This window comes from Spermophilus citellus (genome assembly GCF_964194105.1).
Source record: "Spermophilus citellus genome assembly, chromosome: 13".
Lineage (NCBI taxonomy): Eukaryota > Metazoa > Chordata > Mammalia > Rodentia > Sciuridae > Spermophilus > Spermophilus citellus.
In genome coordinates this window covers 77,633,476-77,656,302 of record NC_138193.1, presented here as the reverse complement: position 1 = coordinate 77,656,302, position 22,827 = coordinate 77,633,476, and the positions used below count along the sequence as shown (strand labels likewise).

General features: G+C 36.2%; 1 protein-coding gene across 1 annotated transcript in view; it reads left to right on the top strand.

Annotated features, from left to right (window-relative positions):
- Nucleotides 1-22,499, top strand: part of MSH2 (mutS homolog 2) — a 75,106-nt gene extending 52,607 nt beyond the window's left edge. The window contains exons 9-16 of the mRNA XM_081263927.1: nucleotides 4,737-4,860; nucleotides 8,489-8,639; nucleotides 10,950-11,047; nucleotides 15,015-15,260; nucleotides 16,262-16,466; nucleotides 17,947-18,194; nucleotides 19,718-19,893; nucleotides 22,056-22,499. Coding sequence (XP_081120053.1) covers nucleotides 4,737-4,860; nucleotides 8,489-8,639; nucleotides 10,950-11,047; nucleotides 15,015-15,260; nucleotides 16,262-16,466; nucleotides 17,947-18,194; nucleotides 19,718-19,893; nucleotides 22,056-22,226 — 1,419 coding nt within the window. The 3' untranslated portion in view covers nucleotides 22,227-22,499. The remainder of the gene's footprint in view (nucleotides 1-4,736; nucleotides 4,861-8,488; nucleotides 8,640-10,949; nucleotides 11,048-15,014; nucleotides 15,261-16,261; nucleotides 16,467-17,946; nucleotides 18,195-19,717; nucleotides 19,894-22,055) is intronic.
- Nucleotides 22,500-22,827: the final 328 nt, after the last annotated feature.

Here is a 22,827-nt window from a genome sequence, read left to right as displayed (position 1 = left end):
AAAGAAAACATTCTGCATTTGTTTTTTAGGAATTGGCTAGCTTCACTTAGCATAATCTGCTCTAATGCCATCCATTTCCCTGCAAATGCCATGATTTTGTTGTTTTTTAGTGCTGAGTAATATTCCATTGTGTATAAATGCCACATTTTTTCTTTTTTTATCCATTCATCTATTGAAGGGCATCTGGGTTGGTTCCACATTCTAGCTATTGTGAATTGTGCTGCTATAAACATTGATGTGTAAGGGACCGGCGAAACGTCGGAGGAAGAGACCACCAAGAGACCACTTATGGGCTGGGGATGTGGCTCACGCGGTAGCACGCTCGCCTGGTGTGCGTGCGGCCTGGGTTCGCTCCTCAGCACCACATACCAACAAAGATGTTGTGTCCGCCGAGAACTAAAAAATAGATATTAAAAATTCTCTCTCTCTCTCTCTCTCTCTCCCTCTCTCTCTCTCTCCTCTCTCACTCTCTTTTAAAAAAAAAAAAAAAAGAGAGAGACCACTCATGCAATTGGCAGAAGGGGATTTATTGAGATTCCAGCATGCTGGGGCTCCGTGCCCACTCAAGAAGGGAGAGCAGCCCAGAGCCCCTGGCAGGGGTTGAGCAGTGCTTAAGTACAATTTTGGGGGAGGGCGGGGACTTTACACACATCACAGTCTCCTTTAACAAATCACCTTACACCTCGGGAAAATCAAACAGTAATTCTTAGACTTGATTAGTACATTCATTGGCGGGAACAGGTCGGGCGGGGGTGATTGGTCACTCCTAAGCGGGGTACACATTTAAACTGATTGGTTTGGGCCCTGAATGCCTATGTGCCAGGCTACACAGGGTCCTAGGTTATTAAACAACCAGAGGGTCAGTGGGGCATTGTCTTAACTGCCTCAGGAATTTCAGGTTCTGTGTGCAGTTCAGAAACTTTACAATACCTAGTCCTTTACATTTTAACTCAGGCTTTGCAGCTTAGAAACTTTACCCTTTCAGATGTAGCTCTGTTGTATGCTCTTTTTAGGTCTTTTGGGTATAGTCCGAGAAGGGGAATAGCTGGGTCAAATGGTGGTTCCATTCCCAGCTTTCCAAGGAATCTCCATACTGCTTTCCAAATTGGCTGAACCAATTTGCAGTCCCACCAGCAATATACAAGTGTACCCTTTTCCCCACATCCTCGCCAGCACTTGTTATTGTTTAACTTCATAATGGCTGCCATTCTTACTGGAGTGAGATGGTATCTTAGAGTGGTTTTAATTTCTCTGATTGCTAGAGATGGTGAACATTTTTTCGTGTATTTGTTGATTGATTGTATATCCTCCTCTGAAAAGTGTCTGTTCAGATCCTTGGCCCATTTGTTGATTGGGTTATTTGTTTTCTTGTTGTTTAATTTTTTGAGTTCTTTGTATACTCTGGAGATTAGAGCTCTATCTGAAGTGTGAGGGGTAAATATTTGTTCCTAGGATGTAGGCTCCCTATTTACCTATCTTATTGTTTCTCTTGCTGAGAAAAAACTTTTTAGTTTGAGTATGTCCCATTTGTTGATTCTTGATTTTTAACTCTTGTGCTATAGGTGTAAACCTCAGTTTCTTAATCTGAAAGTAGGACATTAGTATTTAATGGTGTCAGGAAAGTAAAGGTTTTCTTTTTTCAGTTTTAGTGATTGGGTGCAAATTAAATTGACAAAAGATAATTAGCAAGAGAAATGGCTTTTGGAATTTTGGACTTATATACTGTCAGTAGGGAAAATGGACAGGGAGAAAGGGCAAAAATGACTTAGGAAAGGCAAATAACCCTTAAGAGAATGCAAGAGAGAGAATAGTTTTGAGGCAGTGTCTGTTTAAGTGTGGTGGTTACCTCTTTCCTGATGAGGAGAGCCAGTTTTCTGTGGTCATTGGAGATGATTTCTGACAAGTTAGTTTTTTCAGTAGACTCTTAAGCCGATATGGGAATTGGGGGAATGGTGGTATTCTTAGATAATTGCAAAATAAATTTTGTGCCATCATGATATGTTCTAGATGCCTTCAGCCTTAACATTGTGACAATAAGATGTAAGTTGTGGGTCCTTTCCCCCAAAAATAATAGATTAACTATCTGAGAATAAACTTTTTATAGTTAGGACTTTACTTTGTAGAACCCAAAACTCAGTCTGTTCTGAATCATGTACTTAAGAGTTACTAAATGGCTTTCTTGTTTTGGATTGCTTGGATCCAACCATTTAGTGATGCCATTCAGGAGATATGATTTCTTAATCTTGTCTGTCTTTTGGGATTTTAATTTCAACTGCCAGAAGTTTGGGGCAACATTCCAAGCAAGAATCTTGCCATGATAGAACCATTTAAACAGCAATCATGGCCTGGAAAATAGAGTGTGATGATTGACCCGTAACCAAATTGGACTGTGAAGTCAGTTTCCCTCCAGGGGGAAACAACTGTTATGTAGACCATCAGTAGTATCCACCCAGAACATTGTCCTGTAAACTGTAGACTTTCATGGTTTATAGTAAGCATTACTGTCATTTAAGTAAATCAGATTTCTAGCTAAAACCTGCTCTAGATTCTCTAGGGAGTTGACCTAGTATAGTATCTTCTTTATTCTCAGTTACAAACTTTTAAACTTGTTTGAGGTTATAAGGTGAATTCAACCCTTCACTGTCATCATAGGTACTTGTGATGAATTTAGGCATTTAAATTACATGATTCAGAACCATTTTGAGGAGATCTCCAGGGAGTATCAATTGTTTCATGTATAATTTCTGAAAGCGTCATTGTTTTCCAGCTGTGCACTTAGGAGTCATGTGAAGGATCACTCATGTACACGGGTGGTTTAGTCTTCCACCCCCTGGGTTCAAAGAGGGAAGGGAGGAAGGAAGGCAACCACTGAGCTTTCTCAGTAAATAGTCCTGGCTGGCTTAGAACTTGGGATCTTCCTGCCCTAAACTCCTGAATTGCTGGGATTATAGGCATTCACTACCATTCTTGGCAAAATTTTAACATTTTACATAGTTTAGTCTTTTATTTTGATGGTTTAAATATTTTATTTCCTTTTTTGCTAGCTTTCTGTAATTTGATTTTAATTCCTTGTTTATGTGTAGTTCACTTTGGGTGTTTGAAGATGTGTTCTGATTAAGTGGAGAACAGAATCAGTTTATTTCAACCTCATTTATTAAAGATGTTTTTGTCATTTTGTTTTAGAAAACTGACTCACTCTCTTGAACTTTTATATATAATTATCTGTTCAATAGTTTCTAATGCCAAGTAAGGATAGTCTGAATTTTCCCACTAATGTTTTTTATAATTTCATTAGAATTTTAGTCATTTTGTTTTGTTTCAAAAACAGATTCCTAATGAACAATCACTAGGTATGAAGAGCTATTACTATTTGATTTAGTTTTCTCAGAGTTTGACTCTTCACTTACCAGTTCTTTTAAAATTTCTAGTAGATTGTCTTAATAAAAGTTCTGTATTATCAAGAATTTATTCTAAATATTTTATGTATGTTTTTGCTATTTTAAGTAAGATCTACTTTTCATTTTGGTTTCTTGTTGGTTAACACTGGTAAGAATTTAGTAAAACAAAGTACTTTAGGAGTATGTTTAGAGGGGCTGAGGCTATAGTGTTATGCTCGAATTCAGGACCACCAGAGACCCAAGATCGATGCAAGCAGCAAAGAGGTGTTTATTGCAAGCTAGCTCGGTCCTCCGCACGCACACACAGCAGCTGGTGATGCTGAGAGGCCCCGAGCCCAGGGTTTGCAGCAGTTTTATACATTCTTTGGAGAGGGCAGGGACTTCACATACATCATAGCAAATCATCACACACCGTGGGAAAATCAAATAACAACTCTAAAACATGATTAGCACATTCCCTGGCGGGAACAAGTTGGGTAGGGGTGATTGGTCAGAACAAAAGGGGTATTCATTTGAACTGATTGGTTTAAGCCAAGAGGGGTGTACGTGCTGAACTACATGGTTTCCCAACTTGTTATCAACCACCATAGACCACTGGGAGGGTTATCTGGCATCCCAGGTATTTCCCTGTCTCATGCTGATTGGTGGCTGCTAGGGGGCTGCTATGGATCCCCACCTAGCCTGACTGAGTCAGGGACACCTGGCACAGCAGATCTCTCCTGTTATTTGTAGATAAACAACTTAGCAGGGTGGGAATGTGCTTAGGAGTGCTCTGTGGGTTTTTCTAAGGACTAAGGTCATGTCCCTTCCTTGGACAGGCTTTGCTCTGAGATAGAGGCTGGTTTTTCAATAGCTCAGCTGATAGAATGCTTCCCTTGCATGCATAAGGCCCTGGGTTCAATCCCCAGCAACACACACACACACAAAATATTAAAAAAAAAAAAAAAAAAAGAGTATGTTAACTTTTTGAGATTCCTAGGATGGATTTTTGATTTGAGTAAAGCCACACTTTTTATTATAGGTTTTGAACACTGAACATTGTTTAGTAATGTTTAGGGAAGATTTAAGAAAAAGTGAAGACTACTGATGGGGTTATTTGGATCATTAGTTCTGTATTTACTTCATGTGATTCATTTTCATATATCTAGAACCCTAAGTTTCTAATAATAGAACTTTACATCTCTTAATAGGTACTTCTTAATTGTGACTCAGCAACTTTTAGATAGAGAACCATTCAACTGAAAACATTAGCTGAATTTTTAAATAGAAGAAAATATATGCTTTATGATTTCTGTCTTTACCCATTATTTATATAATGTAGCTACTCTTTATTTTTAGGTGGAAAACCATGAATTCCTTGTAAAACCTTCATTTGATCCTAATCTGAGTGAATTAAGAGAAGTAATGGATGACTTGGAAAAGAAGATGCAGTCCACATTAATAAGTGCAGCCCGAGATCTTGGTAAGAATGGAAGTTCAAAAAAAATTTTTTTTTTATACTGGGGATTGAACCTGGGAGCATTTTACTACTGAGCTACATCCCCAGTCCTGTTTATTTTTTATTTTAAGACAGAGTCTCGGGCTGGGGATGTGGCTCAAGCGGTAGCGCGCTCACCTGGCATGCGTATGGCCCAGGTTCGATCCTCAGCACCACATACAAACAAAGATGTTGTGTCTGCTGAGAACTTAAAAATAAATATTAAAAAAAAAAAAAATTCTTTTTTTAAAAAAAAAAAAGACAGAGTCTCGCTAAGTTGCTGAGGTTTGCCTTAAACTTGTGATCCTCCTGCCTCAGCGTCTGGAGTCAACACTGCACCTGGCTTGAATGATTGTTTTGTCTACACAGTGTACACAGTGGTGCCAGAAGTATCTTACTTACTTCCCCCAGTATTACCCTACATTCCTGCCAAAAGGCCCTTATTTTTATTTTATTTTTTTATTTTTAATATTTATTTTTTAGTTGGAGGTAAATACAATATCTTTATTTCATTTTTATGTGGTGCTGAGGATTGAACCCAGTGCCTCACGTGTCGCTAGGCAAGCACTCTACCACTGAGCCACAATCCCAGCCCCAAGGCCCTTATTTTTTTTTATTATTTATTTATTTATTTATTTATTTATTTATTTTGAGAGAGAGAGAGTTTTTAATATTTATTTTTAGTTCTCAGTGGACACAATGTCTTTATTTTTATGTGGTGCTGAGGATCAAACCCAGTGCCCTGCGCATGCCAGGCAAGGGCGCTACCGCTTGAACCACATCTCCAGCCCAAGGCCCTTATTTTTAAATGTCAGCTCCACCATAAGCCTTATTCTCCTTGGAATAATAGCTTATTGATTTGGCTTGAAATTTACAAGCACTTTATTAATTCTTTCTTTCTTTTCTTTTCTTTTTTTTTTTTTAAAGCACACTGAGCACAGTGGCCTTAATTCCACCTGCTTGGAGACTAAATAAAGCAGGAGGAGCATAAGTTCAATGCTAGCCTGGGCAATTTAGCAAGACCCTTTCTCAAAATAAAGAGAATTAGGGATGTAAACATCTCAGTAGACTACCCCTAGGTTTAATCCCCAGTACTACAAAAATATGAAAAATAAAAATAAATAAAATCAATGTCTATCTTCCACATTAGTCTGTTAATTCCCAAGGGTTCACTCTGCTTTACTCTGGATATTAAAATCTCTTTGTGCTGAGCATCTTGTGCATGTTTGTTGAATAACTAAATGAATCCCAGACTTAGAATGAGAAAACCTCTCAGGACATAGTTTAATACTTAAACTTTATAGAGAACCTGATGAGATTTACTGATCCTTTTCCCAGATACAGATTATAGACACAGAAAAATTTGCACATAGTTTTCATGAAGAATCATATATGAATTAGATCCCAAAATAAGAGCCTTTAACTTAAAGCTATTGAGGTCTACTTTATTCATTTTAAAGGTAAGGATATTGAGACTCTTAAGTAATTAGAGTTGACATTATTATATTGACTTACTAGAAGGATAAAGTACCCTTGACTTTCTGTGTTTTACAGTATGTTAATTTGGTTGGTTGGACATTTTTCTGATTGACATATATATCTTAGAGGTTAAGTGCCCCTGGGTTCAGTCCCTGGTACCAAAAGGAAAGGAAAAGGAAACACTGCAAATGTAGGTTAAGGAGCTGGGAAAATGGAAATGGAAAACATAAATTCATGTTTTGATTTGAATATTTTTTTTTATTATTTGAAAACTTTTCTTTGGGGAGCTTTTTACCAAGTTATTTAATTTTCTGGTCTTCAACTTTTTTGCCCCCCTCTCTATAAAATTAACAGGTCAGATTTAGTGCTTTGGGTTTTTAAACATACATGCCATCAGAAATACCTCTACACTTTGAGGTTGTAAGCCATTAAATAAAGTTGTGATCTTTGTGGTGTTACAAATACGCAAGTGTTAAGTCAATATAGCATTTATTCCATAAATACCATTGTCTTTCATATTAAGGGATTTGCTACTAGCACTACACTGAAATATATACGTGAGCAGCAAACAGTATCACATCTTCTTGTGGTCCTTTGATTTGAGACTTGGATCACTGAATGATTACACTTTTCACTGGAACAACCACTTCCCTTTGAACATTTTGAGACATTCTTTATTCAAAGCAGATTTTATTTTGGCATACATAGGTCTCTACTACCTTTTTTCTCCCTGGTCAAGTGAAGTCTGCCCTTAGTTGTTTGCCACAGTAACATTTAATTGCTGTTTTTCAATAAATACATTTGTAGATACTATTTTTCTCTTCTAGTTTGAAGTCTAAAGTTGAATGAAATTATGAAGAGAGGGTATTTAATTATAAAAATTAAAACTTAGGTTAATAAAATCTGATTAAGCACATTACTTTGTGAAGTTTTCTATATTTAACAAAATATATAAATTTCAGTATTCCTGGAGTTTTGTTGTCAAGAGTCCTAGATTTGTTTGGAAATTGCCTTTGGGCACCTTATTTAATTTTATTTTTCTGTAATACTGAGAATTGAATCCTGGGCCTTGTACATGCTAGGCCAACACTCTACTGCTGAGCTCTATCCCTAGTCCCCCCTACACTACCCACTTTTATTCTTTATTTTGAGACAGGATCTCGCTAAGTTGACCAGGCTAGACTCAGACTTGCTATCCTCCTGCTCACTTCCCAGGTAACTAGGATTACAGGCATGTACTGTTGCTTATGGCAATATCTGATCACTTTAATTATACTAATTAATTTTAAAGAAATGATTTGGTTAAGAAAAGAATTCATGTATAATTTGTCCTGGGTGGGTCAGTCCTTACACATCTTCATATGCCCAAAACGTCGGGTACAGTGTGTGCTACCTCATGCTGATGGTCTGCACCCTTTGAGGATTTACCCTGCAAACAACTTCCATCAGAAGCCAGCACTTATGAGGGACTTTAAGGATTTTTATAGATATCCTTATTTCTTTTTTTTTTTTTTTCCTTTCTTTTGGTAACGGGAATTGAACCCAGGGTCACTTAATCACTGGACCACATCCCCAGCCCTTTTAATTTTTTATCTTGAGACAGAATCTTGCAAAGTTGCTTAGACTGGTCTTTTTTTGGCGGGGGCGTGTACCAGGATTGAACTTGGGCACTCAACCACTGAGCCACATCCCCAACCCTATTTTGTGTTTCTTATTTAGAGACAGGGTCTCACTGAGTTGCTTAGTGTCTTGCCATTGCTGAGGCTGGCTTTGAACTTGTGATCTTCCTGTCTCAGCCTCCCGAGCTGCTAGGATTACAGGCGTGAGCCACCATACCTCGCTTAGACTGGCTTTGAATTTGGCAATCCTCCTGCCTCAGCCTTCTAAGCCACTGGGATTAAAAGGCATACACCACCATGCCCAGCTAGGTATCCTTATTTCGTGTAGTTTCTTGAGTGAAGTGAAATTTTTATCTTTTCCAGGATGCTAATACTAATAATTCCAGAATGCTATCACATAATAAAAGTGTATATTTTACTAATTAGATTTAATGATTTTAAACACTTACACTGATAAATGGCTGCAGGTATCTATGACATACTATTCTATTTTTTTTTTTTTTTTTATCTTAAAGGATTGGACCCTGGCAAACAGATTAAATTGGATTCCAATGCACAGTTTGGATACTACTTTCGTGTAACCTGTAAGGAAGAAAAGGTCCTTCGTAATAATAAAAACTTTAGTACAGTAGATATCCAGAAGAATGGTGTTAAATTTACTAACAGGTTTGCACATCTATATTATATTTTTAAGCCTTCAATACTTGCATGGATTCTCTAGTGAAATGTGAATTATCTGTAATCGGGAGATTTTACCTTAGTTATTATTCATTGGTATAAAGCATTAGGTAAGAGTCAAGTTTTACTTTCTTCCAAGAGGCTAGTCAAATGTCCCAACACCATTTGTTAAGTAATCCTCTCCCTCCTTGACTGAAGTGGAACTTTGAGTCTATTTAAGGCTATTTTTTTTCTCTTAACTGTCTCACCATTCTTTTGTCATACTCTATAGTTTGAATCCTTATTTATATTATGTTTTCATATCCATTGGAGCTAGTTCCTCCTAATGCCTCTGCTTTAGTTATTTTGTTATTTTTTTCCTAAGAAAACTTTACTATCATTTATCAAATTAAAAATTTTCCGTATTTCAACTGAATGTATAAATTAGTTTAGGGAGCCTTCACGAGGCCATTCACTAAATTACAGCTTTTTTATTATGTTTTGTGTTGAAAAAATTTCCTACCAGTTTCTATTGCCTTTTCACTTGCTAATTTTGGAAAATTCCTGATGCAAATCATTCATAGAAGAATATTAAGAAATCTTCTAGGTGGGCTTGGTGACACACACCTGTAGTCCCAGCAGTTCAGGAGGCTGAGATAGGAGGAACACAAGTTCAAAGCCAGCCTCACCAAAAGCGAGGTGCTAAACAACTCAGTGAGACCCTGTTTCTTAGTAATACAAAATAGGGCTGGGGATGTGGCTCAGTGGCCAAGTGACCCTGGGTTCAATCCCTGGTAACCCCCAATCTATTAAGTTTGTTTTTTAATAACACCTTTCTGAAGTAAATGGAACATGAATATTACTTTCATAGATTTCAGTTCCCCCAGGTTAGATGGCTAATATTAATGGATATGAAACTCAGGTCTTCTGTTGCCAAGTCTAGTTCTGTTGTTTTCCCAACACACTGTATTCCTCCTGATTTAAGAAATATATATATTTTAGCTTACATAAGACTGAACTTTTAGCCGAGCCTGATGGTGCACACCTGTAATCCCAGCAGCTCGGGAGGTGAGACAGGAGGATCATGAGTTCAAAGACAGCCTCAGCACTTTAGTGAGGTGCTAAGCAGCTCAGTGAGACCCTCTCTCTAAATAAAATACAAAATAGGGCTAGGGGATATGGCTCAGTGGTCGGGTGCCCCTGAGTTCAATCCCTGGTACCGAAAGGAAGGAAGGAAAGAAGGGAGGGAGGAAGGACTTTTGGTGTTATAATCATCTTTAGATCAACATGGGTTAGTTACATAAAAGAAATTAAACTGGATGACCTCATGGTACCAAAAGTTGCAGAAAAATTTTTCACTTGTAAGGAGTGAGCAGTTGAATGCTTCCTTTGTGTGACTCTGTGATCATATCATTTTTCTCCTTAAAACCTCCAGTGCCGGGCCTGGGGTTGGGGTCAAGTGGTAGTGCGCTCACCTGGCATGCGTGAGGCACTGGGTTTGATCCTCAGCACCACATAAAAAAATAAAATAAAGATATTGTGTCCACCTAAAACTAAAAACAAAACGAAAACAAACAAACAAAAAAACCTCCAGTGCCTATTGATTATTCAGAATAAAATCTAAAAGTCTTCATATGGGCTATGTAATCTGGTCTCTGCCTACTTCTGCTTTTCTATCTTTCAGTTCACTTCTTCACTCAGTGGTTCTGTTTTTACAATGTGTTTGCCTCTTGCTTTTCTTCCTGTAATTATTTCCATTTACCCTTTCAGAGAGAGAGAGAGAGTGTGTGTGTGTGTGTGTGTGTGTTTTCCTACTTGCTCATTCTCGAGCTATACTGTGCTGTGCTATTGACCAAGTACACAGTCGCTGCCCTAACCCTTCCACTTCAGATGCTTACTTCCCTCTCTCTCCTAGGTCCCTTCTTTTGGTAATTTCATTCCCTTTCTTTGATGCCAGTGAATATTTTTCCTCTTTCTCATCTTCATTTTTTGTTATTTTAATTTCTAGTTTTATATTCACATTTTTCAATTAATAAGATAGTTTTCAAAGCATTTTCTTTATTTGTAGAACTTTGGTAGCAAAAGATAGTTATATATAGTCAAAATGAGAAGAAACATATTTGTGTGTTAAAATGGGAATGGCCCTCTTCTTAAGTAAGGATTCATTTAAGTATTTATAAAAGGTCATAGGTCAGAATTTTTTTAATGATCAGTTTTGATGTTTCATATGACAGATACTCTGGATATGTTTTAGGTAATGTACATTACTTCTAGTAAATATATTGGTGTTTTTAATGATGCCATTATCTTGATTTGCAGTAAGTTGTCTTCTTTAAATGAAGAATATACTAAAAATAAAGCTGAATACGAAGAGGCCCAGGATGCCATTGTCAAAGAAATTGTCAATATTTCTTCAGGTAAATTTAAGAGAACCATTATATTGACTGTTCTGAATGTGACTTGGGTTTTGCTAATAAAAAAGAATCAGGATGTTTGAAGAATGTTTTGCTTTACAAAAATTGTTTTAACCCACTATCTATGGGTTCAACAGATTAGGTTGTAGAAATATAAATTAGAAATGAAGCAAGACATTTTGAGTTCTGTGTGCCATTTTGTAGATGTTCAGAATCTGGTCCACTCTGGATCCACTGTTTGAAATTATTTTTTTTAATTAAAGCAATAGCATGACTTGGCATTATGTTGTTGCCTTTAGAATAGAATTCAACCTATGTTACAGGTGACAGGGTATTCCACTGAAAGGTTTGACCACCACTGTGTGTATATTGACCTTTATTGTACCTTTCAGAAATGTGTAAGCAACCGAGTGATCAAAGTTAGCATCACCAGTCATGGGACAAATGATATTAAGTGCTTCCTGATATGGTACAGAGAGGATATATAGTCACCTAGTATTTCCCCACCACCACCACCCAGCGCCCCAAATGCTTGGGATCAAACCCAGGGCCTTGTACACACTAGGCAGGTACCCCACCACTGAGCTACATCCCTGGGCCTCCTTGAGTCAGGATCTTGCTAAATTGTAAGGCTAACTTCAAAACTCAAGATTCGCCTGTCTTAGCCTCCAGAATATCTGGGATTACAGACCTGTAATCCCATGTATATGAGATTACATGGCCATGTATATAGTATTCTTAACCAAAAAATATTTAATTCAGCTATAATTAAGGAGAAAAATTGTGGGACTTTCTTTTTTTTAGGTCTAAACTCTTTAAAAATGTCATGATCATGAAGTAAAAAGAGGAACGGACATATCTGATCTACATTAAAGGAGATATTTCTGGGCAAGGTGGCACATGACTATAATCCCAGTGGGTCAGGAGGCTGAGGATGGAGGATTGTGAGTTCAAATCCTGCTCAGCAATTTAGCAAAGCCCTAATCAACTTAAAAAGGGCGGAAGATGTGGCTAAATAGTTAAGTGCCCTGGGTTCACTCCCTGGTACCAAAAAAAAAAAGAGAGAGAGAGAGAGATATAAAAAGACAGGACAACCAAATGCAGTGGGGCCTATAGTCATTTACTAGTATTAGGTTAGAGTTGGGGAATGTCTTAAGAGGACACTTTTGGGACAATTGGGAAAGTTTAATATGAGACCATCTTCTATCAAAATTCAATTTCTTGGATATATTAATGGCATTATGATTAAGTAGGAGGATGTCCTTGTTCTCAGAATATGTATGCTGAATTATTTGAGGGTAAAGAATCTTTTTTTTTTTTTTAATTATTTGGAGGTATAATTTTATAAATTGAGTTCAGTGACACTTGTCTTTATCCCAGCTACTTGGGAGACTAAGGCAAGCAGATCCCAAGTTTGTGGCCAGCCTAGACAACTTGGAGAGACTCTTCTGAAATAAAAAGCACCAAGGGCAGAGGGTATGGCTAGCATGTGTGAGACAGAATTAAATTCCTAGTACTAGTTGTAGATTGTTTTATTGTTACAACATAGTGAGGGAGAAGGAAATGTAAAACTTAAAAGGTTTTATTTTAATATGCTTTATGTATTGGTATTGAGATGAATTGAATTGATTTGTAAAATTTGCATTTCTCTTGGTGATATCAGATAACTATAGCACAATAATTTAGCTGAATTGTGTTCCCAAACTTTGTTTGCATTTTTAAGAACCCATGTAAATACTGTGAATCTTGCTTTAAAAAAAAAAAAAAAAAAAGAACATTCACCACTTAGCTAGTGAAAGGGTCTAGGTTTTAACATTTAAATGGAAGGTTCTGTACATGGAGTTAACCTGAATTGAAACAGAATCTTCTCTTGTTCTAACATACACATTAAGAACTATTTTTATAGTGTAATGGATCATTTTTTATAGTTTTGTCATATTATTAAACCAGAAAGAGTGATATTATCAATGAGCCACATTTTATGTCGTGCTAAAGACTATATACTTTTTGTTAAGATGCTTTCTAAAAATATATATGTAAAATTATTCTCAGTATGTAAGAAATCTTATGAATTTGAAAATAATTATAGGGGCTGGTGTTGTAGCTCAGTGGTAGGGTGCTTACCTAGCATATACAAGGCCATGGGTTTGATCCCCTGCACTGCTAAAAATAAATAATCATTGTAAATACTCTACTCTTTCCTAGAGGTTTCTAAAGATCTGCTAGAGAAAAATATAATAAATTTTTTTTTTTTTTTTAAACTGGGTCATTTTAGAGATGAGCTCAACTTTCCTACCCCTTTTTATTTATTTTGTGACAGGCTCTCACTAAGTTGCTTTAAGGCTTTGCTAATTTGCTGAAGCTATCCTTGAACTTCCTATCCTTCTGCCTCAGCCTCCCAATTTGCTAATATTACAGGTGTGCACCAAAGTATGATAAAACAGAACAGAATTATTTGTACTCAACCATTCATAAGTAAATGAATTTTTAAAAATTTTTTAAATTTTATTTATTTATTTGTATGTGGTGCTGAGAATCAAACCCAGTGCCTCACATATATTAGGCAAATGCTCTACGACTGAGCCACAATCCCAGCTCCAGTAAGTAAACTTTTATTGTCAAAACATTTTATCACTTTTATGGAAACAATTAAAAATAAGTCAAATTTCTTGCCTTTTGATTAAATTTATAATTTGGGGTTTTCCTAAAATTAAATACTATACACTTGAATGACTAGTGAGATAGTGTGAATGTGAGTCTGTCATACTGTTGTTATACCACCCCTCCAAACTGTTGACATTTAGAATCTATTCTGAAAATTTGGACCATTGTTACTGTCTTCACATGTTGTCTAGCCTGTGTCAGGGGCTTTTTAATATATGTAATAACTGTTAGTTTGAATGCTCTAGTGAATAGAATCTTGTGTTTTAAGTGGCAATTATGGATTTAAATTTATGCTAAAATTCTCTGCATGTGGTACTGATTGAAAAATATAAAAACTCAGCTAACAATCTTACAGTCGTTGGTTTGTAAATGTAAGTCTTAATAGTCTCCTTACAGCTTGCTACTGAGTGCATGCATGTTTCTTGTGATGATTGTGAGGTGTCATCCTTTTTTCAGATTCTTAAAATTCAGGAAAAAGTATGTTTTAAAATTGAGGGTATGATATTTTGTTGGATTTTGGTAAGGAAAAGCATCACACTCTTTTGAAACAGCACTGGACATTGAACCTAGGGCCTTGCAGATGCTAGGCAAGAGCTATGACCTTTGACCCTTGAGCCATGACCTCAACCTTTTTTGTGTTCGGGTTGTTTTTTGGTGGAACAGTGTCTAGTAAAATTTTGTTTAAAAAGTATGTTAGGGGGCTTGGCTCAGTGGCAGAGCACTTAACCTAGCATGTGTGAGGCACTGGGTTCAATTCTCAGCACTGCAAATAAATAAATTAAATTAAAGTCCTATCAACAACTAAAACATATTTAAAAAAAGAAAAGGACTTTATGACTTTGGATGGATCTGGAGATTCTCATGCTAAATGAAATAAACCAATCCCAAGAACCATATTTCTGATGTGCGGATACTAACACCCAATAAGGGAGCGGGGAATAGAAGTTCATTGGATTAGACAAAGGGGAATGAAGGGAAGGAAGGAGGATGGTGTTAGGAAAGATGAATGAATCACACATGAGTTTCCTATGTTTGTATATGAATACACCACCTGTGAAGCTCCGCATCATGTTCAGCCACAAGAATGGGACCTAATTAAGTTTTACTCCAGGTATGTATAATATGTCATAATACACTCTACTGTCATATATATCTAAAAAGAATAAATTTAAAAAGAAAAAAATATGTTAGGGAAATGGGTTTTAAAACTCCCATATGTGGGAGTTAAATTTATTCTTATAGCTTATATCTTTTTAAAAATTATTTGATATTCCTTTGTACATTTTCTGTTTTTATTTTTATACAGGCTATGTAGAGCCAATGCAGACACTAAATGATGTGTTAGCTCAGCTAGATGCTGTTGTCAGCTTTGCTCATGTGTCAAATGGAGCACCTGTTCCATATGTACGACCAGTCATTTTGGAGAAAGGACAAGGAAGAATTATATTGAAAGCATCCAGACATGCTTGTGTCGAAATTCAAGATGAAGTTGCATTTATTCCTAATGATGTACACTTTGAAAAAGATAAACAGATGTTCCACATCATTACTGGTATTAAAAAAAAAAAAAAAAAAAAAACTTTGGGGCGGGTAACATTTTTCTTTTATGTTAGAATACAAATGTTTTAAATTTACGAAGAAAATCCAACCCTTGACATTGGAAAAAGAACATGTTCATTCTGTTTAGTAAAATATTCACATTTGGATTAAAGGGAAGATTTGGAGGGGAGATTAAGGCTTATGTGAAAATATTGTATTCTGATTCAGTGGTTCACAGCATTTAAAAACCAGCATCACCCTTAAAGCTTGTATTTGAGTCAGTTACTTTCAGAAGTTGAGCTTGTTGAAAGAGAGGCAAAATTTGATGGCTAGAAGAACCTCAGCTTAGGTAGCAGTTTCTTTTAAGACATGGCACTATATTCATATTAAACACAGCATAGCCTTGCATATAGACCAATGTAGCATATCTAAGCTGAGGTGTTTTGAGAGATCATAACAAGACTCTAGAGATCAAAAGAGGGAAGTAGGAGTCTTAGGACAGATATATTTGGGAAACAGGATTGTATTTTATTTCTTCAAATATGTTTTTAAGTTATGTACTTAATCTAAACCTAGCAAATAATTTGATGGTTGCCAAAAGAGGAGTTGTATCTTAGAGCTTTAAGATGAAATTTAAGTGATTTGAAGAATTTGACCAATGCTGATCCATTCTAATGACTTTGACTACTTTATAAGTAAATAAGGTACAGGCATCTCTGTGAGCTGCAGGGAGATATGTGTATGATCTTTCTAGACCATAGTCAAATTATAGTTGAGATATTTTTCATACTTCTCCTGATGAAGGACCCAGTGCTGGTTTTTCTGAAGAAATAATAGCATTGCCTTAAGGGGTAGGATGGGCAGTGACTTGGTCCACATCTTTGAGTGGCTTATGATTCTTCTAATTTGCCATGTGGCTTAGATGAATAATCATCAGTATACAGCTTAGGACTAGCAGTCCACTTATTAGCAGAAAGAAATTAATAATGCTTTTTGATATAATTTGCTTTATAGGTCCCAATATGGGAGGTAAATCAACATATATTCGCCAAACTGGGGTGATAGTACTCATGGCCCAAATTGGATGTTTTGTACCGTGTGAATCAGCAGAAGTATCCATTGTGGACTGCATCTTGGCTCGGGTAGGGGCTGGTGACAGTCAGTTAAAAGGAGTCTCCACATTCATGGCTGAAATGCTGGAAACTGCTTCTATCCTCAGGTAATTGCTTGTTCTAGTGCCCTGATAGTGGAAATGAATGTATATCTCATAAGAAGTACATTAAAAGATTTATCCATAAAATATCTGAAAACATTATCAGAGTCTAATGGTTGTGTTCCTACAAACTTTGTGCACTTTGTATTTTCTTAAAAGGGTGTTTGAAGCTGGGTGCTGTAACTTGTCCCTCTACTCCCACCTACTAGGGAGGCCAGGGCGGTAGGATCACTTGACCCCAGGAAGTTTTGAGACCAGCTTAGGCAACATATGAGACCCTGTCCCAAAAAAGTGGGGAAGGTATGATTGGTGATGTTTTTTTTTTTTTTTTTTTTTTTTTTTTTTTTTTTTAAGTTTTGAGACTGATTCCTTGCTAAGTTGCTGAGACTGTACTCAAACCTGTGATCCTCCTGCCTCAGCCTCCCAAGAAGATGAGATTATTGACATGTACCATCCTGTCTGGCAAAGCTTTGATTAATTTTGAAGTTGTTTCCCTACAGTTTCTGGTAGTAGCCCCTCCTTATAAGTCTCCCTCCCTGTGATGCTTTTGCTTCCACTGTTTATACTACTTGGAATAGTCCTTCTTGCCCTTTATCCAAGTCCTTTCCAGTCTTTTTAAGGCCCTAATGATGAAAATTCTGATGAATTTTCTTCACATAAAAAACTAAGATCATAGGTGTTTCTTTTCAGCTACTGCTGTTTGATATGAGTGTAATTCATTGTTTATTTTATAGGTTACTGAAATTCTTTGTCTTTATTTTACTTTCTAAAAGTTTCCTTGAAATCAGGGACTTTACTTTCTGTTTCTTGGTAGCTCCTAAAGTACTTTCAATACATTAGGTTTCTAGTAAATTATGTGTTGATATAATTTCTAGAAGGATCTGTTGTTTGTGAGGAATAATAAAAGCAATACAAATGTTTGGCATAGTAGTTAGATTAATATTCATAATTTGAAAGATTAGAAATAATCTGGTAATTTACAGAAAAAAGAAATAACCAATGATCACTGAAAGGCTGGCAAATTCACTAATTTTTAAAAAATCCTCATACTTGTTTAAAGATAAGAATAGTAATAACTGGGATTGATGAGGCTTTGGCAGACACACAATTTACACAACCACCATCAGGGTATGTGAGTGTTCGTGTCATCAAACGCTTCTCCCATCTTTATTCAATTTTATTTTATTTTTAAAAAATTTGGGGGTGATTTGCCGGGCATGGTGGCACATGCCTGGAATCCCAGCAGCTTGCTGAAACAGGAGGATTCCAAAAACAGGACTGGGAATGTGCTCAGTGGTTGCGTACCCCTGAATTCATTGCCCTGTATTTAAAAAAAAAATGATATAAATTCTTTGATTACAACTGGTAATTAATCTATTATGTTTGTGCTATATATCTTTCCCAATGTATTATCTTAATTTTGGTTTTTGTTTTGTATTACCAAATACTGTGCCATGGCAAATTTTCATGTAATTATGTGTTTCAGGTCTGCAACCAAAGATTCTTTAATAATCATAGATGAATTGGGAAGAGGAACCTCTACCTACGATGGATTTGGACTAGCGTGGGCTATATCCGATTACATTGCAACAAAGATTGGTGCTTTTTGCATGTTTGCAACCCATTTTCATGAACTTACTGCCTTAGCCAAACAGATTCCCACTGTTAATAACCTACATGTCACAGCACTAACCACTGAAGAGACCTTAACTATGCTTTATCAAGTGAAGAAAGGTAAGTATGTACCATTGATGTACCTTAAATTCAGAATGTGACAGTGGAAAACTAATTGAATTTAAAATAATCAATAAATTGCCTTATTCCTTCTTAGTATCAATCATTGAGATTTTTGTAAAGCACATTTAGTTGTAACTTTCCAGTCTCAGGATCCAGGAACATTGTATATTATCTATATTTCTGTATCTTGAGATAGGACCTTTTATTCCAAATATAGAATAATCTATAGTCTCCAACATCGCCACAGAGGGATTTACCCACCTCTGTAGCAGTATTCCTTGTCAGATTAGCTCTAGCTAATAACGATATGCTTTGAAGTTCCAAGGCTCTAGGTTATTTTATTGTTAATAAAATAATTAATTATCTGATTGGGGGAGCAGGTATCAGAGATTGAACTCAGGGCATTCGACCACTGAGCCGCATCTCCAATGTATTTTATTTAGAGACAGGGTCTCACTGAGTTGCTGAGGGCCTTTCTTTTGCTGAGGCTGGCTTTTAACTTGCGATCCTCCTGCCTCCCAAACTGCTGGATTTCAGGCATGCGCCACCACGCCCAGCTAATTTTTTTTTTTTAAACAGTTGATATATAATTGCGGCAAAAATAGAAAGTCTGTAATAACTTTGTAGTCGTCATTCATATTAAATGTTTGGAAAGACTGTCTTAATTCACCTTATTTTATATAAATGGGAATGAATATAAGCTACCTACTTGGGTCAAAAATTCCATTATCATTTGTTTTCACTGGTTCAGAATCAGGATGAGAGTGTATGCTGGGCAGCAGCTCCAGAGGCTGAGGCAGGAAGATTGTGAGTTCAAAGCCAGCCTCAGCAATTTATCGAGGTGCTAATTAACTCAGTGAGAACCTGTCTCTAAATAAAATAGGGCTGGAGATGTGGCTCAATGGTTGAGTGCCCCTGAGTTCAACCTCTGGTGCCCACCATCCTCCCAAAAAGAGAGTGTAGAAGAATGGTGAACAACTTTTCTAAGAAAAAATACTATAAATTCTTCAATACACTCATCTTACTGATTTTCTTGAGTGACTTATCCCTGGAAAATAATAGGACCATTCACTAGTAATGAATCAGTATGTCTTGAATTTAGTGCTGTTCTTAACTAGTGACACTTGTATATGTAACCCTTTTCTCCTTAGTACTTTTTTCCTCATAAAATGGGAAAACCACAGAGATGGTGGGTTTTTGTTTGTTTCTCTCCCTCTCAACTTTAGATAGTAGGCCTCTGAGGATTCATCTATCAAGCTTTTCCTCTGCTATTTTTATTTTTCATGCTACATTTGTCAAGGATAAAATACAGCACTAAGTGCCAAGTCATAATCACTTCTCACTTGAAGCTTGATTAAAATCCTTTTATCTAAGTTACTCTGAAACATTTGGCTAATGTATTTGAAATAATCCAAAATTAAGTTTCCTGATGACAAGGTAAGACGGATAAATTCATTTACATAAATTGCTGTCTTTCACCCTCTTCCCTCACGCACTCTTTCCCTCCTAATTTCTTTTAGGTGCTTGTGATCAGAGTTTTGGGATTCATGTTGCAGAGCTTGCTAATTTCCCTAGGCATGTAATAGAATGTGCCAAACAAAAAGCCCTGGAACTCGAAGAGTTTCAGAATATTGGAGTCTCACAAGGAGGTGATGAAACAGAACCAGCGGCAAAGAAGTGCTATCTGGAAAGAGAGGTTTGTCAGTTTGTTTTTGTAGTTACTTAATGATCTCTGTGTTACATAAACCAAGTCACCAAGATGAATTAGTTTCTTTCCTGTATAAATGATTCCAGTGTTTACTTTCTTTTTTTGCAACCAAGGGTGCGCTATTACTGAACTGCATCCCCAGGCTGCCTCAAACTTGTGATCCTTCTGCCTTGGCCTTCTGAGTTATTGGGTTTATAGGCATTTGCCACTGTACCCAGGCTCTGATCATTCTTATTGCCTTTCACATGTTTCTTTGCATGGCCAAGAATCCATCTCTGATATTTTGATTTCTGTACCATGTAAATCTGCATGATGAAATGATAGCATTTTCAAGGGGTGGCGGGCCAAAAAAAAAAAAATTATAGCATTCAGGACTGGGATATAGCTCAGTGGTAGATTATATACTTAGCTTGGGCAAGGACCTGGTTTCAATCCCTATTACCAAAAAGAGGAAAAAAAAAAAAAAGATTTTAAAATTAGGAATACTAAATCTAGGTTTAAAATTAGTTATTCAAAGGAGCTAAAGATAAAGATGTCCAGTTAAGTTAGATGGTGAAGATATCTAAAGATATTCTTCATTTCTGCCCTCCAATTATTTACACTGTAGTTGAGGAGATAAGAACAATAAATATACCATAGAGTATAAAGTGGTATGAGACAAATGTTTGTTAAAGTAAGTTGTTTGTGGGCAGGATGCTTGTTCTAATGGGAGGAATGGAGCTTATTTTGGGCCTTCTCTAAGTAAGGGGTCAAACTTAGATGTTTACACGGAAAGGTACAACATATGTCTAACTTGTTTTTTGTTTTTGTTTTTTTTTTTTGTTTTTTTGTTTTTTAAGCTAAATCTTGTATGCCTGTAATCCCAGCAGCTCAGGATACTAAGGCAGGAGGATCACAAGTTTTAAAGCCAGCTTCAGCAACTAGTGAGGCCCTATCTCAAAATAAAATATGAAAAACATCTGGGGATGTAGCTCAGTGGTTGAGTGCCCTGGGTTCAATTCCTGGTACCAAAAAAAACCAAACAATTATTTGAAGATTTCTAAAAAAAAAATTTGTATGCCAGGAAAATATTAAGTAAAGAAAATTAAGCAGTAAATTTTTATAGACACAAAATAAAAGAATCTTAATTGATGCACTGCCTAGTCCTGTAACATTTATTGCAGCATTTATTGTGACAACTTTTTACTTGGCATTATTTTAACTTTTACCCAGTGAGTTTTTTGTTGTTGTTGGTTTTTTTTTCTTCTTACTTGAAGGATAGATGGTTGCTACAATATCAAACTTACTTGCTTTTGGTGATCTGGGATTGGAAAAGTTCTTATATGAAATCGTTGGTTTCCAAGTAGAATAAAAGTCATATGCTTTTGATATTATAATATATCCAAAAGTTTTAAAGCTTTATGCTAAATTGCTGGGGCTTTGAGCTCATGATCCTCCTGCCTCAGCCTACTAAGCCACTGGGATTGCAGGCATGTGCTGCTGCACCCAGCTACCATTTACTTTTAAGATACTTATTACCAATCAACTCCCTGGTATGAAAGCATCCTATTTACTTCTGCTTTATGTGCAGTAATATACATTTATATAGTACTTATGCTTTGTCAGGAACTGTTCTAAACAACTTACACATATTAATATTAACTCTTTTTAATTCTTATAACAGATGTATGAGGTAATATTAATATCCCCATTTTATAGGTGAGGAATGGAATGTGAGCTTATGTCCAAGGGTCACATAGCAAATAATAACCACGTTCTTTGGAACAGCAAAAACTGGATAGTGAAATAAATAAAACAGAAACATTGTGTGCTTGTGTGTGAGAGAGAATTTTGATTACTATTTGCCTTAACAATAAACGTTGAATTCTTTTTTTCCCCAGAAGATTGTTTATGTATGAATTATAAAAGCAGAGGGACTTGAGAACTACTAAAAATTCCAATTCCTTTGTCATCAGCAGCTGAAAAAAAATTAATAAATGTATTTTTAAAGATTTTATTATGTATTCTAGACATTGCATACATACTAATAAAAATGTTCTTTAAATGTAGGTAGTATATTTACATTGAAATTTTTTAAAAACAATTTATTGCTAACTAACGTGACTTAGAAAAGACATCTTAATGACTGTTGGGATGTTCTTATTTTTCAGCAAGGTGAAAAAATTATTCAGGAGTTTCTATCCAAGGTGAAGCAAGTGCCCTTTACTGAAATGTCGGAAGAAAACATTAAAATAAAGTTAAAACAGCTGAAAGCTGAAGTAATAGCAAAGAATAATAGTTTTGTAAATGAAATCATTTCACGAATAAAGGTTACTACATGAAAGAAAACCCAGGAATGGAATGAAAATAGTATTGATAAGCTATTGTCTGTAAGACTTTTGTATTGTTTTATAGTAACCCCTTTTCTGTAGTGTTTGACTAGTTGACTATCAATGCCCATTGAATATCAATTTAATAAAATATTTAGTAATAGTACATTTTCAAAGATCTTTATTTTGGAAATTGAGAGCTGTAACTAAGGACTATTTAAATGGACATGGGGCAAAATTTGCTGAATTTTATAAATAAAATCATGTAGTTTGTGGAATATCGAATGTGTTGTATTTCTTTGTACTAAGTTTTATTCATATTTGTTCTAATAAATAAGTGCCCAAAAGTCTTGTAAACTTGAAGAATCTGGAAGGCACCATTGAAGATCACTTCCAATAGCTGAGCACAGTGGTATACCTGTAATCCTAGTGCCCCAGGAGGGTGAAGCCCCAGGATCACAAGTTCAAAGCCAGCCTCAACAATTTAATTAGCAAGGCCCTAAGCAACTCAGTAAGACCCTGTCTCTAATAAGATATGAAAGGGCTGGGGATATGACTAAGTGGTTAAGCGCCCCTGGGGTTCAATCCCCAGTCTCCACCCCACTTACTCCCC